Here is a 24,167-nt window from a genome sequence, read left to right on the forward strand (position 1 = left end):
TTATTAGGAAATGGAAGACATACAAGACCACTGATAATCTCCCTCGATCTGGGGCTCCACGCAAGATCTCACCCCGTGGGGTCAAAATGATCACAAGAACGGTGAGCAAAAATCCCAGAGCCACACGGGGGGACCTAGTGAATGACCTGAAGAGAGCTGGGACCAAAGTAACAAAGCCTACCATCAGCAAGGGCATTGAAGATAAAATGTGGCTGGGTCTTTCAGCATGACAATGATCCCAAACACACCGCCCGGGCAACGAAGGAGTGGCTTCGTAAGAAGCATTTCAAGGTCCTGGAGTGGCTTTGACAGTCTGCCGATCTCAACCCCATAGAAAATCTTTGGAGAGAGTTGAATGTCCGTGTTGCCCAGCAACAGCCCCAAAACATCACTGCTCTAGAGGAGATCTGCATGGAGGAATGGGCCAAAATACCAGCAACAGTGTGTAAAAACCTTGTGAAGACTTACAGAAAACGTTTGACCTCTGTCATTGCCAACAAAGGGTATATAAAGTATTGAGAAACTTTTGTTATTGACCAAATCCTTATTTTCCACCATAATTTGCAAATAAATTCATTAAAAAATCCTACAATGTTATTTTTCTGGATTTTTTTTTCCCCCTCATTTTGTCTGTCATAGTTGAAGTGTACCTATGATGAAGATTACAGGCCTCTCATCTTTTTAAGTGGGAGAACTTGCACAATTGGTGGCTGACTAAATACTTTTTTGCCCCACTGTACATTCATGTACACACTACCTCAATTGGGCCGACCAACCAGTGCTCCTGCACATTGGCTAACCTGGCTATCTGTATTGTGTCCCACCACCCGCCAACCCCTCTTTTACGCTACTGCTACTCTGTTTATCATATATGTATAGTCACTAACCATATCTACATGTACACACTACCTCAATCAACCTGACTAATCGGTGTCTGTATGTAGCCTCGCTACTGTATATAGCCTCGCTACTGTATATAGCCTGTTCTTTACCTACCTTGTCCACCTAATAGCTTTTTTTGCACTATTGGTTTAAGCCTGTAAGTAAGCATTTCACTGTAAGGTCTACTACACCTGTTGTATTCAGCGCACGTGACGAGTAAGCTTTGATTTGATATGCTCAAGGTCAATGAATTAAGCTAAAATTCCCTCAATCTCACACACATTATCAAGGAACCCACCAGGTACAGCCCTAAATCCATAAACATGGGCACCCTCATAGATATTATCCTGACCAACTTGCCCTCCAAATACACCTCTGCTGTTTTCAATCAGGATCAATGCCTGCATCCGCAATGGGTCCGAGGTCAAACGACCACCCCTCATAACTGTCAAACGCTCCTTAAACACTTCTGCGGGCAGGCATTTCTAATCGACCTAGCTCGGGTATCCTGGAAGGATATTGATCCCACCTGGTCGTTTTTTTTTTAAGAAATTTCCTCACCATCTTAAATAAGCATGCCCCTTTCAAAAAATGTAGAACTAAGAAACAGATATAGCCCTTGGTTCACTCCAGACCTGACTGCCCTTGACCAGCACAAAAATATCCTGTGGCGGACTGCAATAGCATCGACTAGTCCCCGCGATATGCAACTGTTCAGGGAGGTCCGGAACCAAGGAAAGCAAAGGCTAGCTTTTTCAAACATAAATTTGCATCCTGTAGCTCTAACTCAAAAGTTTTGGGACACTGTAAAGTCCATAGAAGAAGAGCACCTCCTCCCAGCTGCCCACTGCACTGAGGCTAGGTAACACGGTCACCACCGATTTAATCCAGGATAATTGAACATTTCAATAAGCATTTCTGTACGGCTGGCCATGCTTTCCTACCCCAACCAACAGCTCTGCACCCCCCGCAGCTACTTGCCCAAGCCTTCCCAGCTTCTCCTTTACCCAAATCCAGATAGCAGATGTTCTGAAAGTGCTGCAAAACCTGGACCCGTACAAATCAGCTGGGCTAAATAATCTGGACCCTCTCTTTCTAAAATTATCCGCCGCCATTGTTGCAACCCCTATTACCAGTCTGTTCAACCTCTTTCGTATCGTCCGAGAGCCCCAAAGATTGGAAAGCTGCCGCGGTCATCTCCCTCTTCAAAGGGGGTGACACTCTAGACCCAAACTGCTACAGACCTATATCCATCCTGCCCTGCCTTTCTAAAGTATTCGAAAGCCAAGTTAAAAAACGGATCACTAACCATTTCGAATACCACCGTACCTTCTCCGCTGTGCAATCAGGTTTCCGAGCTGGTCACGAGTGCACCTCAGCCACGCTCAAGATCCTAAACAATATCATAACCGCCATCGATATAAGACAGTACTGTGCAGCCGTCTTCATCGACCTGGCCAAGGCTTTCGACTCTGTCAATCACTGTATTCTTATCGGCAGACTCATTAGCCTTGGTTTCTCAAATGACTGCCTCGCCTGGTTCACCAACTACTTCGCAGACAGAGTTCAGTGTGAAATCGAAGAGCCTGTTGTCCGGACCTCTGGCAGTCTATGGGGGTACCACAGGGTTCAATTCTGGGGATGACTCATTTCTCTGTATATATCAACGATGTCGCTCTTGCTGCGGGTGATTCCCTGATCCACCTCTACCCAGACAACACCATTTTGTATACATCTGGCCTTTCTTTAGACACTGTGTTAAGTAACCTCCAAACAAGCTTCAACACCATACAACACTTCTTCTGTGGCCTCCGACTGCTCTTAAACGCTAGTAAAACCAAATGCATGCTTTTCAACCATTCGCTGCCCGCACCCACCTGCCGACTAGCATCACTACTCTGGACGGTTCTAACCTAGAATATGTGGACAACTACAAATACCTAGGTGTCTTGCTAGCCTGTAAACTCTCCTTCCAGACTCCCATTAAGCATCTCCAATCCAAAATCAAATCTAGAATCAGCTTTCTATTTTGCAACAAAGTCACCACTCACGCCGCCAAACTTACCCTAGTAAAACTGACTATCCTATCGATCCTTGACATCGGCGATAGCTTCCAATATTCTACTCAGCAAATTGGATGCAGTCTATCACAGTGCCATCAGTTTTGTTACCAAAGCCCCTTATACCACCCACCACTGCTACCTGTATGCTCTTGTCGGCTGGCCCCCGTTACATATTCGTCGCCAGACCCACTGGTTCCAGATCATCTATAAGCCTATGCTAGGTAAAAATCTGCCTTATCTCAGCTCACTGGTCATGATAACAACACCCACCCGTAGCATGCGCTCCAGCAGGTATATCTCAATGGTCATCCCCAAAGCCAACACCTCTTTTGGCCACCTTTCCTTCCAGTTCTCTGCTGCCAGTGACTGGAACGAACTGCAAAAATCGCTGAAGCTGGAGATTTATATTTCCCTCACTAACTTTAAACATAAGCTATCTGAGCAGCTAACCGATCTTTTTTCTATTGTTATTGACTGTATGCTTGTTTATTCCATGTGTAACTCTGTTTGTCGCACTGTTTTGCTTTATCTTGGCCAGGTCGTAGTTGTAAATGAGAACTTGTTCTCAACTAGCTTACCTGGTGAAATAAAAAAAAGTACAGTAGAGTACAATGAGGACTAATGATGCGGACAAATTAATTAAGAGCCTCCAAGGTAAAAAAAAAAAAAAAAGATCCAAGGATTCAATTCGCGCCTAAGTGACGTTTGTCAAATATCCATTTTGTGACGAAAAACTTTGCTTCGAAGGAAGTAACGCCCACGTTTCAAAATTCAGGAATGTGTTCTCATTGGTTGGAGAGTGGAAGAAATGTAGGTTGGAATAATTCTATCAACGGTCGCAGGAAGCGGAGCAGGACAAATTGTGACAATATTTCAGGTTAACAAACAGTCGACTGAAGTATTTTGACATCTAGACACAAGTACTAAATTAATTATTGTTTTTTGTAGTAAATAAGCGCCCAGCATAATCGTTCGTTTGCCAGTACGGTGTTCTGCTCCTCATGGAACGAAGCTAAGGCGTTACAGTAGTTAGCTAACCTCTAACGTATTTGCGAGGCTAGTGAGCGAACGTTGGCTAATTTATTTAGCCAAGTCATTTTGGATTACAAATTGACTCAAAATTGTAGCGCCATGGGCACACGGATGTCAAGCTACTAGGGATAATTTGAAAACGATTTAGTTAGCTAGCCACTTTAACGCTATAGCCAACGTTACTGTGTCTGGGAAGTGATACGTTTCAGTTGCCGAATGTTCGTCGGTATGTCCCCGAAGATGGGACCTATTCGACAGAGACTAGACTTCAACCAGAGTGACGGAGAGGACGACGGCAACAACAGCATTGGAACCGAGTCGAGTCTCGCCGAAATGGACTCCCTAGTGCAATCGCCGAGACACAACTCCAACTTAAACCAAGCCGTCTGTAACGGCACCACGAAGACAGCTACCGCGGAGGATCGCGTTGAACACTGGGATGAGGGATTTGGATGTCTTTTCCCCCTAAAATCACCAGGGACTGACCTGATGAGGGGGTCCCCTTCTCTGAGTAAAGGGTCCCGGCCCTACTACAACAGCTCGTCCCCGGAGTTTTCCGACAATCAGGATGGAAGCTCTCCCATTCCAGATTGTCCCGACACACTGCCCCATAAAACCTTCAGAAAACTCCGACTATTTGATGTCCCCCACACACCTAAGGTGGGTTAACTACAGTAATGTTAACATGTTATTGTTCTCAAATTATTCTATCAGATCCACAATGTAAAATCAAATTAACTTTGAAAAAAAGTTTTCAGCCAGAGAACAGGCCACTGTGCAAAATTACTATTTCTGTCTTCAACATGTTTGAACATGATTATTTTACCACTTGTTAAAGGCAATGGCATAGTTTTCCCTGAATCATTCATTTCCTTGACTTGTTTTCCATATTTGTATGGATGACCCTCACCAACCATACATGTTATTCTTATCTAATGCAATGTTTTGTTTTCTCTTTCAGAGTTTGTTGTCCAGAGCAGTGGCCACAGGATCCACAGTCTGCCGGGTAGGAATAGGTGTCTACATGAATAGGGAGTCAACAGGAAGACCGCACACAGACAGCAGGAGTAGACATGCGCCCATGATCAACATCAATCCATTCACCCCTGACTCATTACTGATCCAGGCAGCAATGTTACAAAGGAACAACAGAAAGAGATCACACAGGAATGAGTAAGAGAAGCACATTGTACTGATGTCATTATTTACCAGGTGTTACATTGGGATTTTGTGGGTGTGGGACTTCTACTGTCCTCAAACAAACTCCATTTCCTCTTTATACTCTCCCCTATTCTTAGGTAGTTTTGGAACTCTTGTTTGTCAAAACCATTTTATAAAACTCAAAAGTAATTGCAGTTAGTGTTGTAAAGTAGATCAGATTTTACTACCATGCCACAACTCAAGTTCCTTTTATGACTGTTTTACAACAACAAAAAGAAGCATCTTAGAATTGGGAGATTTGTATTTCTGTCGGTGTCAATGGAGCATGGCCTATTCTTAGTTGACAATAGATTCAGACATGCTTCTAGATCTAGTGTGCAATTAATCTGTTGACTATTGCATGCTTGTTGGCAGCAACCCAAAGCCACGTGGTTACTAACAATGTACACTTGTAGGGATTGTCTGCCCTCCAGTGGTTGTTATATAACACATTTAGTTTACTTTGTCTCTAAAGCTCATGTGGAGAGGACATGGAAGCCAGTGATGCAGAGTGTGAAGAGGACATCATTCCACCATCAAAGGTATATTTTTGTAATCACAATGATACTTTTGTTACCCACCCACGCACACTGAAATTGTACTTTAGATAAGTGTCTAAGCAACTCTGTCCTTTTCTTGCAGAGAATTAATCTTCTGGATAGCAACATGATATCAAGATATGCCACAGAGTTTCATGAGCTGGAGAAGATAGGATCTGGGGAGTTTGGCTCTGTCTTCAAATGTGTGAAAAGACTTGATGGCTGCATCTATGCCATCAAACGCTCAAAGAAGCCCCTCGCTGGATCTGTAGACGAGTAAGAGAATCCCATGGATTTTGAAAAACTGACAGTCCAAGTGTACATTTAAACGACTCATTGACCTTAATGCCATGCCATTTTTGTGCTAATATTGTGTTCTGTTTTCCGCAGACAGAATGCACTCCGGGAGGTGTATGCCCACGCGGTCTTGGGGCAGCACCCCCATGTAGTGAGGTACTACTCTGCCTGGTCAGAGGACGACCACATGCTCATACAGAATGAGTACTGTAACGGCGGCACACTGGCAGACGTGGTCTCAGAGAACTACAGAACCATGCGCTTCTTCTCTGAGCTGGACCTTAAGGACCTTCTCCTTCAGGTGGCCCGTGGACTGAAGTACATTCACTCCACCTCTCTGGTTCACATGGACATCAAGCCAAGTAAGTAGCTGTAGAGTTTTGGATACAGCTCAGCTATTGAAATCATTTAGAATATTTATGATTTAACACTAGCTGTGCTTTACTTTTCTCAGGCAACATCTTCTTATCCCGAAGGACTGTGGTGTGTGTCGATCAATTTGACGATGATGAAGGACCAAATACAAATGTTGTTTACAAAATAGGTACTTTTTTTTATCATGCAAATGTAACAAGCTAATAATTGAGTGTACTTGTTGACCATGCAGCTGGATTCTGTTTTTGTATTTTTCCCCCAGGTGATCTTGGCCATGTGACCAGAATGGACAATCCTCAAGTTGAAGAAGGGGACAGCAGGTACCTGGTCAATGAAGTCTTACAAGAGGTAATTGGATAACTCCTCCCCCATACCACCCCATTTGTTAAATTATCCAAAATCATGTATTGGACCAATGTGTTTTTCAGGACTATAGAAACCTCACCAGGGCAGATATTTTTGCCCTAGCACTGACTGTGGTCAGTGCCTCAGGAGCTGAACCACTCCCAACCAATGGTGACAAGTGGCATGATATCAGACAAGGAAAACTACCTGCGATACCTCAAGTGCTCTCACAGGAATTCCCAAGTTTACTGAAGGTTTGACTAGAAACGATCAGGGGTGCTTCCCAAATGGTACACTTTCCCTACATTGTGCGCATATTTGACCTGAGCCCTATGGGACCTGGTCAAATGTAGTGCACTATAAAGGGTTTAGGGTGCCATGTTGGGTGCAGTGCTTCATTCTGTAATGGTTGTTTGTGTGCAGGACACCCAGTAGTAAAGTTTAATTAGTGTATTAATGAATTCTGTGTGCTGCAGTTGATGATCCACCCTGACCCTGCCAGTAGGCCGTCTGCGTCTTCCCTCACCAAACATCCCGTCCTCCTCACTGCCTCCCGCATGAGCGCTGACCAGCTCCGCGTGGAACTCAACGCAGAGAAGTTCAAAAATGCGCTACTGCAGAAGTACGTACCCTCTTCATATGTCATGGCTCAAGGCTTCCATTCCTTTTTCACTTATCATATCGTAAGTATGAATGTTAGAGAGAATACTACGACAGTGTTTGTTTTGTGAAAAATGACATGATATCTACTCTTTAATGATTCAGGAATCCATTTCAGATGTAATTAGTATTTTCTTGTATTTATGAATGGCTTCTCTAACAATGTGATTGTCCTCGTGCAGGGAGCTTAAAAAGGCCCAGCAAGCCAAAGTAGCTGCCGAAGAGAAGTTTCTGATCTCAGATAGGGTCCTGACGCGCTCCACCCTCCAGTCCAGCAGGAGCTCCAGGCTCATCGGCAAGAAGATGAACCGCTCAGTCAGCCTGACCATCTATTGAGCGGGCCAACTGCCAACCCAAATGGGTATCAGACTGAGTCATATTCACTAGGCACGACGTGGAAGAAAAAAAACAGGCCAAAACAGAGGGGGACTACCTGAGGGGGACTACCTTGTCCAATTAGAAATGCTTGTTTTCTGTTGCAAAATTTCTTGCTACCTTGTGCGCTAATGAAAACAACCCTGGTTGCACTCAACAGTGTACTGGGAAGGCCTCCCTAGGCAGACATGGAGAGATGGGCTTCAGAGTGTACAAACCGACTACCGGTATTTATAGTTCTTACTGTTTGGTACTTGGAAAGGGTTAGTAAGACAATGGACCAGATTTATTTGATTCTAAAGAGTGAAAGGGTTGTTACCTTCCCAAGCACTTGGCATGTTCTGGCAATTGGTATTACATAGCCAATTTTTGTTTTTAATGGAATGTGGGAGCATGGTAGAACATTCTGTTGCCAGTGTGCGGGTTTGGGATGGTGTGTAACAGATTTGCACTTTACAGTCTATTATACCTGATTTCAGGTAGTGGAACTGGATCATTGACTAGGAATGATTCAATGAGCACTTTGAACTTGCCATATGCAAACTGTTTGGCTCAGTCAAACTGTTTGGCTCATGGCGCTTGCAATGGCAGGGTTGTGGGTTCGATTCCCACGTGTGACCAGTACGAAAAGTATGAAAATGTATGCACTCACTAGTAAGTCGCTCTGTGTAAGAGCGTCTGCTAAATGTAAACATGCATACTGCTGCTATATGTTTGTCTTGAACGTTAGTGGACTTCAGTGAATTTGTAAATTCCATTCAGATGTTTAGAATAGTTTCAGAAATCAATCTCTTCTGTAAAACATGGAATTTCAATGTGTTGCATCTGTAATACATTTCCTATCTGAAGTTCATTATGTATTGAGTTGTGTACACTGTTTAAGATGTTTTACTCATGTACATTGTTCATGAGTCATCCAATTGTGTGTGATGCAGTTGGTCAAAGTGGATCATTGTGTCAAGCCCCGGTGTCATTTATTTTATATATGATGCATGGAGCCACTGAAGAATTGTTTTAGTGAAGTCAGTATTTTCTTCTGTTCAAAACCCATCAGAACTGTAGCATTATTGACTAATTTACATTTTCTCATGTTTTACAATGATGTATATTATGCATGTAGATACTTTTGACAGCTATTGGTTTCATGTTACTTGTTGCAAGTTCAATAAATTCACTCCCGATAATATGGATACCTTGGATACCTTGTTTGTGGATGAATGTTGCTCTAAAAAAAAAACGAACTGGAACATGATAGTCTGTGGGATGGACTAGTTATCTAATGAAAACAGGTCAATGAGATTATACAAACTTTTTTTATGTAGTTTATTGTGAAGTTGATCGTATACCGCAACAGGTTTGTTCATTGTGAGGACATATTTTTATTAAGCTGTTTGTGGTCTATTAACCGTTTACTCTTCACAATTGAATACTGATGAAAGCGCAACGCGTTCGACAACTATGCGCTATCTGGTGCTACCATACAGTCATTGGATGATGCGATCTAATTTTCCTGCTGCGACACTCGATCACGTGACTGTGTATGGATCAGTGTCTGAAAAAATTACAGTTTTACCTAGACTTCGAGCGCACCAGTGACTACGAACATGGGACTACTACGGGATGAACTTCTGAAGTCAATATGGCACGCATTCACAGCCTTGGACGTGGATCAAAGTGGGAAAGTGTCAAAATCACAGCTTAAGGTAGGCTTTAAATCGTAGCTAGTAGGCCTACAGTATTATTCCATAATTAAGTTTAAAAACATGTTTGATCAAAAACCGAAATGTAGATTAATTCTGACAATATTTTCTCATGTCGCTGTTCCGAATATCAGACACAAAAAGTTCTGATCAGTTGGATAAAATATTTGACAATGTATCTGAGATCTTAATTTTAATTCAGTGTACACTATTTTTATGTACTGCTTCGCTTCCCTCACAATAGTGAATTTTGTGTCAACTGCCAAGTGATAATTCAGTCGGCAACATCGACAGCAAAGTAGAGACACATTTCTGCTATTCCTCAACTCACAGGCTACTCAGTTTCTGCTTATATCAGAAGTATTTTCTCTTACTCGTGTGTGTCTAACTTTTTCGCACAAAAAAACAGGAATAACAATGGTTCTGTGGAAATAACCATTGTTGATTGACAGATACCCATGAATGTGGGACATGCGTGCCTGATGATAATCTTGCTTTACCCACGATATTTTGTCATTTGGACAGAATCTAACGTAAACGTGTTGAGATTTTAAAAGGCAAGGGGCACTGCTTTAGAAGGGTAGGTATTGTTTTCCTGTCTGGGTCTGTCTGGTGGTCTGTGTACCAGCCAGGCTCTGATGAAGACACTATACTCAGCATTTACCGACCTCAACGTCTTTGGGATTTCTTTTTTTGGTCCGTTTTTTGGTGCTGTCTGGATTGACTGTATTTTGTTGGTGTTTTTTTGGTGCAGTCCAGACCGGTCTTGATTTCAACTTCCAAGGACGTTGATTTTTGGTCCGGAACGAACCAAATCTGAACCAATCATAGACATAAAAACATACTTTCGACATCCAGAAAATAAGTATTTTCGATGTCTGGAAAATAGGCCTTCACCTTTCATTCAGCACCTAAATTCCACCTGAGCTATCACAACACTGCATAGAGAACATCCTGACTTGCCCGGAAATGTTGTCAACCACCCATTGTTAATATTATTTTTCAGACAGTCCAGTCTGTTCCTTTGTCTAGATTATAGATGTTAGTGAGTGGCTTATTTATAAATATCATAAGATTTATTTTGATATATTTACTTCACTCTACATCTCAACAGGGACCTTTTCAACACACTTTTTGTAGATGTTTCCAGGAAGGAACAGAAGTAATGCTTGGGCAGCAATGCTTGAACTGACAGCAACACATGCTTAGTCATGCATGTCAATGTAATCTTGGACTAAATAGAGGCCCTTTTGAAAAATCACCATGTAATTGTGTTTATGGGAGCATGATGCCCACTTGTATGAGGAATCTTTTGGGGGGGTGGGGTACCTGGTGAATGATATTACTATGACGGCACCTGGTGAATGATATTAATATGACGGCAACGGTTTCCCTGACTGCATGATCTGATCTGACTGTGGCTCTACAGGTGCTCTCTCATAACCTGTGCACTGTGATGAAGATACCCCATGACCCAGTCGCCCTGGAGCAGCACTTTAAGGATGATGATGAGGGCCCTGTGTCCAACCAGGGCTACATGCCCTACCTCAATAGATTCATACTGGACAAGGTGAGCAGTAAGAGATTTGTTTGTGCTCTTTCCAACTCCATTGCTCATTGTCATGCCAAGTGGCGCAAGCGGTCTAAGTGGGCTCCCGAGTGGCGCAGTGGTCTTAGGCACTGCATATCAGTGCTAGAGGCGTCACTACAGATTCTGGTTTGATCCTGGGCTGTATCACAACTGGGGAGGGTTTGGCTGGGGTAGACCATCATTGTAAAATAAGAATTTGATCTTAACTGACTTAAATAAATAAATTCACAAGGAGTTGGCAGACTTTAAATCAAAGTTGATTTGATCTGATCATAGTTTAAAATATGTTGTAGCGAGTGCAGCAAAATGTGAACGTTACGAGCTCCTAACAATGCAGTAAAATGTCAAACCGACATTGCACTCAGGCTTCTGAGCACCTGCGTCATCCTGTCTCCTCACCTCAGTGGGTCTGTTAGTGGAGGGCTCTGGAATGTTGGGTCCATAGAAATAGAACCACTAGAATGTACATAGCCCCTAGGTCGACAGATCCCTCAGCATGAGGTGTAACTGTGGAGTGCCGCATCCCCATAGTGGATGATAAGACTTAATGGGAAGTGTTTAATGTGTGCCTTTAGAAACATTGTTTAAGGCAATGCTTTTCTGTATATAACGTTCCTTGCTCATAATATTTTTTATTTTTTTATTTTTTTATTTCACCTTTATTTAACCAGGTAGGCAAGTTGAGAACAAGTTCTCATTTACAATTGCGACCTGGCCAAGATAAAACAAAGCAGTTCGACACATACAACGACACATGGAGTAAAACAAACATACAGTCAATAATACAGTATAAACAAGTCTATATACGATGTGAGCAAATGAGGTGAGATAAGGGAGGTAAAGGCAAAAAGGCCATGGTGGCAAAGTAAATACAATATAGCAAGTAAAACACTGGAATGGTAGATTTGCAATGGGAGAATGTGCAAAGTAGAAATAAAAATAATGGGGTGCAAAGGAGCAAAATAAATAAATAAATTAAATACAGTAGGGAAAGAGGTAGTTGTTTGGGCTAAATTATAGGTGGACTATGTACAGGTGCAGTAATCTGTGAGCTGCTCTGACAGTTGGTGCTTAAAGCTAGTGAGGGAGATAAGTGTTTCCAGTTTCAGAGATTTTTGTAGTTCGTTCCAGTCATTGGCAGCAGAGAACTGGAAGGAGAGGCGGCCAAAGAAAGAATTGGTTTTGGGGGTGACTAGAGAGATATACCTGCTGGAGCGTGTGCTGCAGGTGGGAGATGCAATGGTGACCAGCGAGCTGAGATAAGGGGGGACTTTACCTAGCAGGGTCTTGTAGATGACATGGAGCCAGTGGGTGTTATATGATGAGTTATTGCTATTTTCAGTGTTTATCTTAGTTTCTAAAATATGCATGTCACCCATATTATGCATGTCAACCATATTAAAATGTATTGGTTTTTGAGAAATAAATGGAGCAAGCAGGATCTGGATCTGTTTGACCTTGAACAAGGCTGCCATTGTTATGGTATGTCTACTGTGTGAGTGGCAGAATCTTTCTGTTTCACAGCCATCAAGGAGGTGTGAGACCCACCATTGTTAGTTATCGAAAGAAAAAACCATGTGTGCTGAAAATTACTGCAATGAGTGCAAGAAAATATAGCCTTCGTTTCAGAAGAAACGTCCATTAAGCTTACATCAGCTACTCACATTTCATCCTGTGTCATACATAGCATTTAGAAGTGAAGGGTTAACACGCACTCTACTACAGATAGATTCCAGAACATGATGATTGCATGATGCAGAGTCTTTGGTTTTCGCTGAGTCTGTTTTCTAGAAAAGCTTCACAATCTGATTGGTAAACACCTTGTTTTTACACATATTGCAGGGGTTCTCAAACTTTTTGTGGCCGGGGACCCTTTTTGTGATAGCAAATTTATAGAGACCGACTCATAATCAGAACACAACTCAAGTGAAATAAAACAAATAGCATACAAGGAGTTTTATTATGACTTTTGTAGTGCATGGGAAGTAGATTTCAAAGGCCCATCTATTGGCATCGGGGAGAGGAGATAATAATTACTCATGTCTTTTTTAATATTCAAGCAGTCAGCCATTGGTAATGAATGCACTTACTTTGTAAACACCAGTGATAAAGCAAGAAGTGATCTTCAAAGTTTTTGTCCTCCGTTCTCTAGTTGGCAGACCATCAGATATAGCCCACATCTGTAGACTTGCAAGGCTTGCCAACTGTTTCCATAGCAATAACACCAACACTGATGTCAATTAGTAAACTGCTTTAGTCCTAGCGCTATTTGTACTTGGGGGCTATTTCCTTGCCTTTCTCCTCCGGAATCTGACTTGAATTAAAATGAAGCGACGAAGAACATTATGTTTGTACTTCACATCATGTGGGCTAAAACGTAGGGCAGAGAAATATTAGGCTACTACTGACTCTTTCTCATCTTATTGCCCTTACTTACAGTATGTTGGAGAAAAATAGGGAAGTTGTTCTGTTTTGTTTAAATGTTGGCTTTGTTTATGTTAATTACAGGTTAGGGATAACTTTGACATACTGGAGTTCAACAATGTGTGCTGGACACTGTGTTTCAAGAAAAACATCAACATGAGCCATCTTCTCATCTCCAACGATGACGCCTTCAAGGTCTGGTGCATCTTCAACTTCCTGTCTGAAGACAGGTACCCACTGGTCATCATCACAGAGGAAGTGAGAGACAAGGCAACACCTTTAATACACATACATATCTTATTTTTTTAGCTGTAATTATGCTCTTCCAGTTAAAATGATTCCCATTCATACCACAGGACTGACTCACTGTGTCCTCTCCTCTTCTCCTCCCCCCTCCAGATTGAGTACTTCCTGCGGAAGCTGATGGAGGCCATGGGAGGCATTTGGAATCAGGAGAGGTTTGATGATTACAAGCTCATGTTGAACAGGAAGCAGCAATGCCTGATTGCCTGGGAGCTGATAGAGCTGGTTGGCATGGGCCACTTCAGTAAGGGCATGAACCGCCAGACCCTGTCCATGGGCATCTCTGAGGTCTTCCAGGAGCTCATACTGGATGTTCTCAGACAGGTTCGCCTGCGGTACCCTCTCTTACTACACTTTATGCATCCCAAATGGGACCATATTCCCTGTATAGTGCAATACTTTTAACCAGAACTCATAGGGCTCTGTTCAAAAGTACTGCACTAAATAGGGAATAGGGTGCCATTTAGGACACAGGGACTGTCTACTCTACACTGACCTCTGTCAGACCTCTGCTGGTGGTATCAATGATATAGATAAGATATTACAATCTTGATTGTGACAGATTCATGTATTTTTTCCTGAAGGGCTACATGATGAAAAAAGGCCACAAAAGGAAAAATTGGACAGAGCGCTGGTTTGTGCTCGGACCAAACTCTATGTCATACTATGTGAGTGAGGACCTCACTGATAAGAAGGGGGACATTTTGCTGGACCGCAACTGTTGTGTGGAGGTAATAGCAATGTATTATTCCATTGGTCACTCTTAATGCTATCATTTAACTACTAAATAAATTGTGTGGAGCGTTGGAATGCATGCTAGCCCACTTTTGTTAACCAGCTTCCTTTGGCATTGTTAACCCATAGCCTACAATTTCCGCGGCCCCACGTAAATGTAATTAAAATGATAAAACAATCCTCATCAAAATCTATCTGTTAAAGTTAGAGATATCTGGGCTGCGTCTCAATCCACTGCATCCACCGATATCGCTCTTCCGCATCTATGTTGAAAGGTGGCAGGGCTAGAGCGGTGTTTGTCAGATCATGAGACATGCCGAAAAAACAGTGTTTTCACAAAAACGTCTGTAGCGTCCGCATTCCACTGATTTCAAAACTCGGTCCTCCAGAAAGTGGAGAGCAACACCTTTGCAGTTCGACTACATTATATATTTTTTTAAAAGCCACGTTAGAAAGGATTACCTACACATACAATGGGGCAAAAAAGTATTTAGTCAGCCACCAATTGTGCATGTTCTCCCACTTAAAAAGATGAGAGAGGCTTGTTATCAGTATAAAAGACACCTGTCCACAACCTCAAACAGTCACACTCCAAACTCCACTATGGCCAAGACCAAAGAGCTGTCAAAGGACACCAGAAACAAAATTGTAGACCTACACCAGGCTGGGAAGACTGAATCTGCAATAGGTAAGCAGCTTGGTTTGAAGAAATCAACTGTGGGAGCAATTATTAGGAAATGGAAGACATACAAGACCACTGATAATCTCCCTCGATCTGGGGCTCCACGCAAGATCTCACCCCGTGGGGTCAAAATTATCACAAGAACAGTGAGCAAAAATCCCAGAACCACACGTGGGGACCTAGTGAATGACCTGCAGAGAGCTGGGACCAAAGTAACAAAGCCTACCATCAGTAACTCAAATCCTGCAGTGCCAGACGTGTCCCCCTGCTTTAGCCAGTACATGTCCAGGCCCGTCTGAAGTTTGCTAGAGAGCATTTGGATGATCCAGAAGAAGATTGGGAGAATGTCATATGGTCAGATGAAACCAAAATATAACTTTTTGGTAAAAAAAAGGACAAAGAACACCATACCTACTGTGAAGCATGGGGGTGGAAACATCATGCTTTGGGGCTGTTTTTCTGCAAAGGGACCAGGACGACTGATTCGTGTAAAGGAAAGAATGAATGGGGCCATGTATCGTGAGATTTTGAGTAAAAACCTCCTTCCATCAGCAAGGGCATTGAAGATAAAACGTGGCTGGGTCTTTCAGCATGACAATGATCCCAAACACACCGCCCGGGCAACGAAGGAGTGGCTTCGTAAGAAGCATTTCAAGGTCCTGGAGTGGCCTAGCCAGTCTCCAGATCTCAACCCCATGGAAAATCTTGAGTTGAAAGTCCGTGTTGCCCAGCAACAGCCCCAAAACATCACTGCTCTAGAGGAGATCTGCATGGAGGAATGGGCCAAAATACCAGCAACAGTGTGTGAAAACCTTGTGAAGACTTACAGAAAACGTTTGACCTCTGTCATTGCCAGCAAAGGGTAAATAACAAAGTATTGAGATAAACTTTTGTTATTGACCAAATACTTATTTTCCACCATAATTTGCAAATAAATTCATTAAAAATCCTACACTGTGATTTTCTGGATTTTTTTTCTCATTTTGTCTGTCATGGTTGAAAATTACAGGCCTCTCTCATCTTTTTAAGTGGGAGAACTTGCACAATTGGTGGCTGACTAAATACTTTTTTGCCCCACTGTACTGACCAGCTCATGTTATAGACAGAATCGTGCTACATGGCAGACCAATCCGAACTCATCTCTCAGCATGTCCAGCCCATCCATTATCTCTGCCAATCATGGCTAGCGGGAACGTTTCTGTCTTTTTCTGTGGCTAAATCAACTAGGCACGTAATTTAACAATTTTATTAGTATTTACAGATGGCATACAAGTTTGTTAATTGTTATTATTTTTATTTTTTAAACCTCATTTTCTCCCCAATATTGTGGTATCCAATTGGTAGTTACAGTCTTGTCTCATCTCTGCAACTCCCTTACGGACTCGGGAGAGTCGAAGGTCGAGAGCCGTGCGTCCTCCGAAACACAACCCAACCAAGCCGCACTGCTTCTTGACACAATGCCCACTTAACCTGGAAGCTAGCCGCACCAATGTTTCGAAGGAAACACCGTACCCCTGACGACCGTGTCAGCGTGCACTGCGCACGGCCCGCCACAGGAGTTGCTAGAGCGCAATTGGACAATGATACCCCCGCCGGCCAAACCCTCCCCGAACCCGTACGATGCTGGGCCAATTGTGTGCCGCCGCACGGGTCTCCCGGTCGCAGCCGGCTGCGACAGAGCCTAGACTCGAACCCAGAATCTCTAGTGGCACAGCGAGCACTGCGATGCAGTGCCTTAGACCACTGCGCCACTCGGGAGGCCCACAAGTTTGTTATTAAGGCACATGAAAGTTCACATGTTCCAGAAGGCATTTCTGCCAAAAAACGCATTTAGATTTTTTTGGCTTTTGGCTCACCTGTGAAGTAGTGACATGCAACATACGCCTAGTTTCCTGAAATGAATCACAAATTCAATGTTTCATCCAACTCTAGAGGGTTAATGGGATCGACACAAGGAAGTGTGCAGTGAGTGTGTGACGTCTTGTTCTCTCTGCAGTCTCTACCAGACAAGGAGGGGAAGAAATGCCTCTTTATAGTGAAGTGCAGCGACAAAAGCTTTGAGATCAGTGCATCGGATAAGAAGAGGAAACAAGAATGGATTCAAGGTAAAGTGACCAATCCCTCCCACCATCTTAAAAGCTTTGCTGTTTACAGAATCTGTTATCTCACCACATTAGGGTTTATTTTTAAATCTCAGAGTAACTTGTTCTCACATCGCTCTGTTCCAGCTGTGTGTTTATCAGGGTGTGGCGGCGCTGCAGTAGATAAAGCAGCCAGCCTTTCTTTATCTGACCCTCCTCTCCTCACTTCCCCTCCCAGCCATCCAAACATGCATCCAGCTGCTGAGGTTGGGCCTACCCTCTCCGCACCTTGAGGCCAGGCTGCGGCGCAGGGAGCTCAGGCAGAAACAGCAGGCCGAGCAGGGGGAGCTGGAGGAGAGGATGAGGCTGCTGCAGATAGCCAATGAAAACAAGCATAGACAACTGGAGTCCATGAGGAAGGTACTGTCTGTCTCTCTGTCTCTCTCTCTCTCTCTCTCTCTTCCTCCTCTCTCTCTCTCTCTCTCTCTCTCTCTCTCTCTCTCTCTCTCTCTCTCCCTCCTCTCTCTGTCAATTCAAAGGGATTTATTGGCATGGGAAACATATGTTTACATTGTTTAAACATAAATACGGGTTGTATTTACAGTGGTTTTTGTGCTTCCCTGTTTGTAATTTTCTTGTGGCAACAGGACACAAATAATGCTGATGTGATGGCACACAGTGGTATTTCACCTAATATATATGGGAGTTGATCAAAATTTCATTTGTTTTTGAATTCTTTGTGGGTCTGTGTAATCTGAGGGAAATATGTGTCTCTAATATGGTCATACATTTGGCTAGAGGTTAGAAAGTGCAGCTCACTTTCCATCTATTTTGTGGCCAATGTGCACATAGCCTGTCTTCTCTCGAGAGCCAGGTCTGCCTACGGTGGCCTCTCAATAGCAAGGCTATGCTCACTGAGTCAGAAGTCAAAGCTTTCCTTCATTTTGGTTCAGTCACAGTGGTCAGGTATTCTGCCACTGTGTACTGTCTGTTTAGGGCCAAATAGCATTCAAGTTTTCTTTGTTTTTTGTTTAGTTCTTTTCAGTGTGTCAAGTCATCATATTTTTGTTTTCTCCGGTTGTGTTTCTGTCCTGGGGCTCTGTGGGGTCTGTTGGTGTTTGTGAACAGAACCCTAGGACCAGCTTGCTGAGGGGACTAGGGATGGGAATTTGACCTTTGACTGTTCGAGTACTCCTGATTCTTTTTGGAGTACTCAAAACAAAATAAGCTATTTATAGAACAAGGGTGGCACTGGAAAAATATGTGCGTATTTATCCACAGTATATGCCAACAGTGAGCAACAATGCCTAATTTATCAGAATGTTACAGATAACGAATCCTAATTGCTAAATTGCCTCATATATTCAGTCAATAAAAAAACAAGTGCCATTTATATTATATCGTCGAAGACAATCTTCAAAAAGGTATGGCTGTGCAATGGCATATCCTTGTTTTGTTAATTTAGCAGACAAGGTGCTCTTATTTCCTGAACCCTTTTTACACTCAACACCTATTTTATAGTAAAAAAACATGATGTAATATAACAGAATAAAATAGAACAGAATAGTGCGAAGTGATTCGCATCTCATATCTGGAACAGTGATCATTTGAAATGCCTAACCTTAAATGAAGACCAATGGGCCTCCCAAGTGGCGCAGTGGTTTGAAGCATGCAGTGCTAGAGGCGTCACTACAGATCCGTGTTCGAGCCCGGTTTGTGTCTCAGCCGGCCGCGACCGAGAGACCAATGAGGCGTGTCATTTCTGATTCAAAGGAGAGAGACTTTTAGATTTCTTAAAAACAAATAAACTTGATTATTAATTATCGCAATAATGGAGTTGTTCAATGACCACCCTTAAGTTACACGCTACCTAAACCGCATTGCAAAATAAATGTACACATACATTTTATTCAATCATTGCACCCACACTGCTCGCGCGCGCCAACGAGCGTCTGCTTTGCCAAGCGCTAAAATAGAATTTGCTTCTATTTGTGACTCCGAACGCAATGCAAGTCCCGCTCATTGGCTTTTAGAAGCATATACCCATGTGCCATCTCCTCATTGATTATACCCATGTGGGTGATTGAAAGATGAACTGAAGTCGCTCGGTCGGTTGTGATAATTCACCTTATTATGAAAGTTAGATGCCAATCGCCATATAAAGTCCAAAGAAGAAAAAGCCTGGAAGGAGGAGAGATGACTAGAAACGATTCGGTTGACCATTTTATGAGTGGATTAATTGTCGGAGTAGAGGATCTTGTGCATTTCAGGTAAAATAACAACTCAACGTTTATATCCCAGGACAAATTAGCTAGCAACGGCAAGCTAGCTAAATAGGACAAATTAGCTAGCAACTGCAAGCTAGCTAGCTAAATTTCCATAATTGTTTAATGCTTTTCGGCCTGTCCCCAAATTAATATAATTGGTTCAGAGTTTGTTTTGATATTTCAACCTGCGTGTCATGATCGCGTTTGGTGTGGGGGGAACAAAATCAATTTGTGCATGAGTGTCTGGTTTGGGTATGATTTTAAGTGATCGCTGGGAGCCCAACAAACAGATTTGGGTTGTAGCTCTTTATAGCAAAGTACATCCCCCTGAATGTTCATGACAAACAACAGATGTGTAGAATTATACAAAGGTACATTGTGCTATCAAGCAACAGACAGCAAAATGTACATTGCGCCAGGTTTCTGTCTCTAGGTCATTTACTACTTTTTTATATGTCACACCCTGATCTGTTTCACCTGTCTTTGTGATTTACTCCACCCCCCTCCAGGTATCTCCCATCTTCCCCATTATCCCCTGTGTATTTATACTTGTGTTCTCTGTTTGTCTGTTGCCAGTTCATCTTGTTTGTCAAGCCAACCAGCGTTTTTGTGTCAGCTCCTGCTTTTCCTCAGTCTCTTTTCTCGTCCTCCTGGTTTTTGACCCTTGCCTGTCCTGACCATGTACCCACCCACCTGACCACTCTGCCTGACCCTGACCCTGCCTGCCATTCTGTACCTTTGCTCCACCTCTGGATTACCGACCTCTGCCTGACCTGACCCTGAGCATGCCTGCTGTCCTGTACCTTTGCCCCTGTTGCTATAATAAACATTGTTACTTTGACACGGTCTGCATCTGGGTCTTACCTTGATACCTGATAGTACGAATTCCACGAGTTGTCTGGGAGGCCGCTTACCACGGTGGTAACCCTACAGCTCCGCAGCGACTCATCGGTCACTCCACCTTCTCGGGAGCCCCGCTTATCTCCTCCGGAACGCTTCAATGGAGAGCCGAGCACCTGTCAGGCGTTCCTAGCTCAGTGTGCCCTTGTCTTCGAGCTTCAGCCTTCCTCCATCCCCTTGGATCGCTTCAAGATAGCATACCTCATCACACTGATGTCTGGGAGGGATCTCATCTTGGCTACTGCAGAAACCAGGCTTACCGGTAGGAACAAGTACTCTGGTGGGCCATATGGAGAACGTTCCTGCTTCCCCTGCTCGCAACCCCTTTTCATGCCATTCTGCTGTGGGGAGACCAGTCCAAATCTCACAGGTTCTCATTGACTCTGGGGCCGACAATAGTTTTTTGAATGCTACCCTGGCGTCTGAGCTGAACACCCCCCCCCCCTCAGCCCCTCTCCATTCACATGGATGTTAGAGCGCTGGACGGGTGCTCTAGAGTCCGAGTCACCCACAACACCACTTCCATCAACCTACGGATATTGGTGAACCACAGCGAGGCAATTCAGTTTCTGCTCATCAAGTCCCCTCTGATTCCCGTGGTATTGGGATTCTCTTGGCTCCAATGACACAATCCCCTCTTAAACTGGTCTACTGGTGCCATCATGGGCTGAAGCCCGTTCTGCCACACCCATTGCCTGAAGTCAGCACAACCTGCCCTGGGACGTCTTTCTGGGGGCTCGGAAGGTGCCCCGGATCTCTCCGCTATTCCCACGGAGTACCAGTACCTCCAGGAGGTGTTCAGGAAGGCCCAGGCCACGACGCTTCTGCTCTTCCATTCTTCTTCATGGAGAAAAAGGACAAGACCGTGCATTGACTACTGGGGACTCAATGACATTACAGCTAAGAACCGTTACCCGCTACCATCCATCTCCTCTGCCATCGAGCCATTACAGGGGGCCACTGTGTTTTCCAAGCTGAATTTACGGAAAGTAAATGTGGTGTGGATACGAGAGGGGGACGATTGGAATACCGCCATCAACACAGCCAGTGGCCACTACGAGTATCTGGACATGCCCTTTGGCCTCACCAATGCCCCTGCTGTGTTCCAGGCTCTGGAGAATGATGTCCTCCATGACATGTTGAACTGGTTCGTCTTCGTCTACATTGATGACATCCTCGTCTTCTCCCACTCCCCTTAAGAACACGTGCTCCATGTCCAGCAGGTCCTTCAACGCCTTCTGGAGAATCAGCTGTTTGTGAAGGTAGAGAAGTGCGAGTTCCCTCGTTTCACCATCCCCTTTCTGGGTTACATCATCTCTGCTGGGAGTGTCCAAGGTGAGTTCAGTGATGGATTGGCCTCAGTCTACGTTCAGGGTGCAGCTGCAACCTTTCCTGGGGTTAGCCAACTTCTATCGCTGCTTTATCCGGGGTTACAGCACCCTAGCTTCCCCCCTGTCAGCACTCACCGCACCCCAAGGCTCCATTTACGTGGTCTCCAGCTGCTGACTGGGCGTTCCAGGACCTCAAACATCGCTTAACCACAGCTCCCATCCTGGTTCAGCCTGTAGATGATGGCTTTGTTATGAAAGGTTTTGTAATCGCTTCCTTTTAGGTGGTCCTAGAATTTAAAGACTCTATTCTGGATCTTGATAATTAGCAGGTATTGTCCTAATTCTGCTCTGCATGCATTAGTTAGTGTTTGAATTTGTACGTTTGGTGTTTGTCCCATTTTGTGAATTATTAGTTGGTAAGCGGACCCAAGACCTCACAACTATAAAGGACAATGGGTTCTATAACTGATTCAATAATTTTTTGCCAGATCCTAATTGGGATATTTAATTTTATGTTCCTTTTAATGGAGTAAAGGCCCTTCTTGCCTTGGCTCTCAGATCATTCACAGCTTTGTGGAAGTTACCTGTGGTGCTGAGGTAGTTAGTTACCTGTTTAGCCTGAGGTAGGTATAGTTTTTTCTGTGCTCTAGGGCAATGGTGTCTAAATGGAATTTGGATTTGTGATCCGCGCAACTGGATAATTTTTGGAACACCATTATTTTTTGTCTTAATGAGATTCACTGTCAGGGCCCTGGTCTGATAGAATCTGTGCAGAAGATTAATGTGCTGCTGTAGTCCCTCTTTGGTTGGGGACAGAAGAACCAGATCATCAGCAAACAGTAGACATTTGACTCAAATTCTAGTAGGTGAGCTTGGGTGCTTCAGAATGTTCTAGTGCCCCGACAATTTGTTGATATACAGTATATGTTGAAGAATGTGGGCCTCAAGATGCATCCCTGTCTCATTCCATGGCCCTGTGAAAAGAAGTCTGCGCGTTTTTTGCCAATTTTAACCGCACACTTGTTGTTTGTGTGCATGGATTTTACAATGTGTGTTTTTCCCCAAACACCACTTTCCAACCATTTATATAGCAGACCCTTTGCCTCTCTCTCGCTTTCTGTCTCTCGCAGTCTCTCTCTTGCTTGCTCTCTCACATAATTGCTATGTAGCTTCACACCACTTGTCATTAAAATGTTATTCAGTGTGTTAAACCCCCTTTCATTCAGAACTATAGACCTCCACAGAAACTGACCTGCCCTCTCAGGACAAGGAATCCTCACACCTCTCCCTGTTACTAATCACACTTTTATTGTCCTCTGTTTGTCTGCTGTAAATGACAGTTAACTTTTCTGCCTTGGTGCTGTAGCCCCTTAAGAATTAACACTAAGAATGATCTTAACTTGATTGTATTCTATGGTCAAAGCTACAGGTTCTGTCCTCATCCAGGCCTGTTCCTAAGCATTTTACACAGACCTGTCGCACATTCTTCCACTCTCTCAGCTGAGATAACCCAGACTAAATTGGACACGTTCATGGCCCATCAGGGGTGATTGTAGTAGTTACATTGTAGGGTTATTATAGTAGTTTGGGAATTATACTACCAGTTGTCGGCTGACCTCAGTAAACATGATCCATGATGTCATTTTATAGGTAGCCTACTCCTGAAGGTACAAAATATATTATAATGAGCATGTTACAGTATTTGTAAAATGCTTCACTGTTTCTGAAGTCTGTGGTGAAATCACTTGATGGAAAAGTCCAGTGGCTGTGTGAAGGAGGTGTGACTGTTAAAGACAATAGGCTGATTACATGGTAGAATTCTGTCTCTACTCTTTACTGCATTCAGTTATAACGGACAGAATGAAAGGTCAGAGCACACCCACCCTCCCTTTCTTGAGTCAAGGAAAACCTCTCTTTCTTTCTTTCTCTCTCTCTTTCTTTCCATCTCTATTTCTTTCCTTCTTTCTTTCTTTCTCTTTCTCTTTCCTTCTTTCTCTCTTTCTTTTTCTCTTTCTCTCTTCTTTCTTTCTTTCTTTCTTTCTTTCTTTCTCTCTCTCTTTCTTTCCATCTCTTTCTTTTTCTCTCTATCTCTCTCTTTCTTTCTTTCTTTCTTTCTTTCTTTCTTTCTCTCCTTTCTTTCTTTCTTTCTTTCTTTCTTTCTTTTCTCTCTTTCTTTTCTCTTTTTTCTCTCTCTTTCTATCCTTTCTTTCTCTTTCTTTCTCTTTCTCTCTCTCTCTTTCTCTCTTTCTTTCTCTTTCTCTCTCTCTTTCTCTCTTTCTTTCTCTCTTTCTCTTTCTTTCTCTTTCTCTCTCTCTTTCTTTCTTTCTTTCTCTTTCTTTCTCTCTCTCTCTTTCTCTTTCTTTCTTTCTTTCTCTCTTTCTTTCC

The 24,167-nt window shown here is 43.3% G+C and overlaps 2 protein-coding genes across 4 annotated transcripts in view; both read left to right on the forward strand.

Annotated features, from left to right (window-relative positions):
* The first annotated feature begins 3,709 nt into the window (after nt 1-3,709).
* LOC110526567 (wee1-like protein kinase 1-A) lies at nt 3,710-8,965 on the forward strand. 3 transcript variants are annotated; one of them, XM_036980959.1, is made up of 10 exons: nt 3,710-4,637; nt 4,939-5,150; nt 5,653-5,719; nt 5,820-5,992; nt 6,107-6,375; nt 6,468-6,557; nt 6,651-6,736; nt 6,817-6,987; nt 7,210-7,416; nt 7,576-8,965. In XM_036980959.1, exons 1-10 carry the CDS (start codon nt 4,194-4,196, stop codon nt 7,582-7,584), a joined length of 1,728 nt encoding a protein of 575 aa, XP_036836854.1. In that variant the 5' UTR covers nt 3,710-4,193; the 3' UTR covers nt 7,585-8,965. The 3 variants fall into 3 exon arrangements, with proteins under 3 accessions (XP_036836854.1, XP_021463318.1, XP_021463320.1); XM_021607643.2 differs by having other exon boundaries at nt 3,711-4,637; nt 7,210-7,355; XM_021607645.2 differs by lacking the exon at nt 6,817-6,987 and having other exon boundaries at nt 3,711-4,637; nt 7,210-7,355.
* A 330-nt stretch (nt 8,966-9,295) lies between these two features.
* Nucleotides 9,296-24,167, forward strand: part of LOC110526568 (switch-associated protein 70) — a 35,310-nt gene continuing 20,438 nt past the window's right edge. Inside the window, exons 1-7 of the mRNA XM_021607646.2 lie at nt 9,296-9,471; nt 10,898-11,038; nt 13,568-13,741; nt 13,883-14,110; nt 14,371-14,517; nt 17,200-17,308; nt 17,523-17,704. Of these exons, the coding sequence (XP_021463321.1) occupies nt 9,373-9,471; nt 10,898-11,038; nt 13,568-13,741; nt 13,883-14,110; nt 14,371-14,517; nt 17,200-17,308; nt 17,523-17,704 (1,080 nt within the window). The 5' untranslated portion in view covers nt 9,296-9,372. The remainder of the gene's footprint in view (nt 9,472-10,897; nt 11,039-13,567; nt 13,742-13,882; nt 14,111-14,370; nt 14,518-17,199; nt 17,309-17,522; nt 17,705-24,167) is intronic.

Source organism: Oncorhynchus mykiss, chromosome 6 (assembly GCF_013265735.2).
Source record: "Oncorhynchus mykiss isolate Arlee chromosome 6, USDA_OmykA_1.1, whole genome shotgun sequence".
Taxonomy (NCBI): domain Eukaryota; kingdom Metazoa; phylum Chordata; class Actinopteri; order Salmoniformes; family Salmonidae; genus Oncorhynchus; species Oncorhynchus mykiss.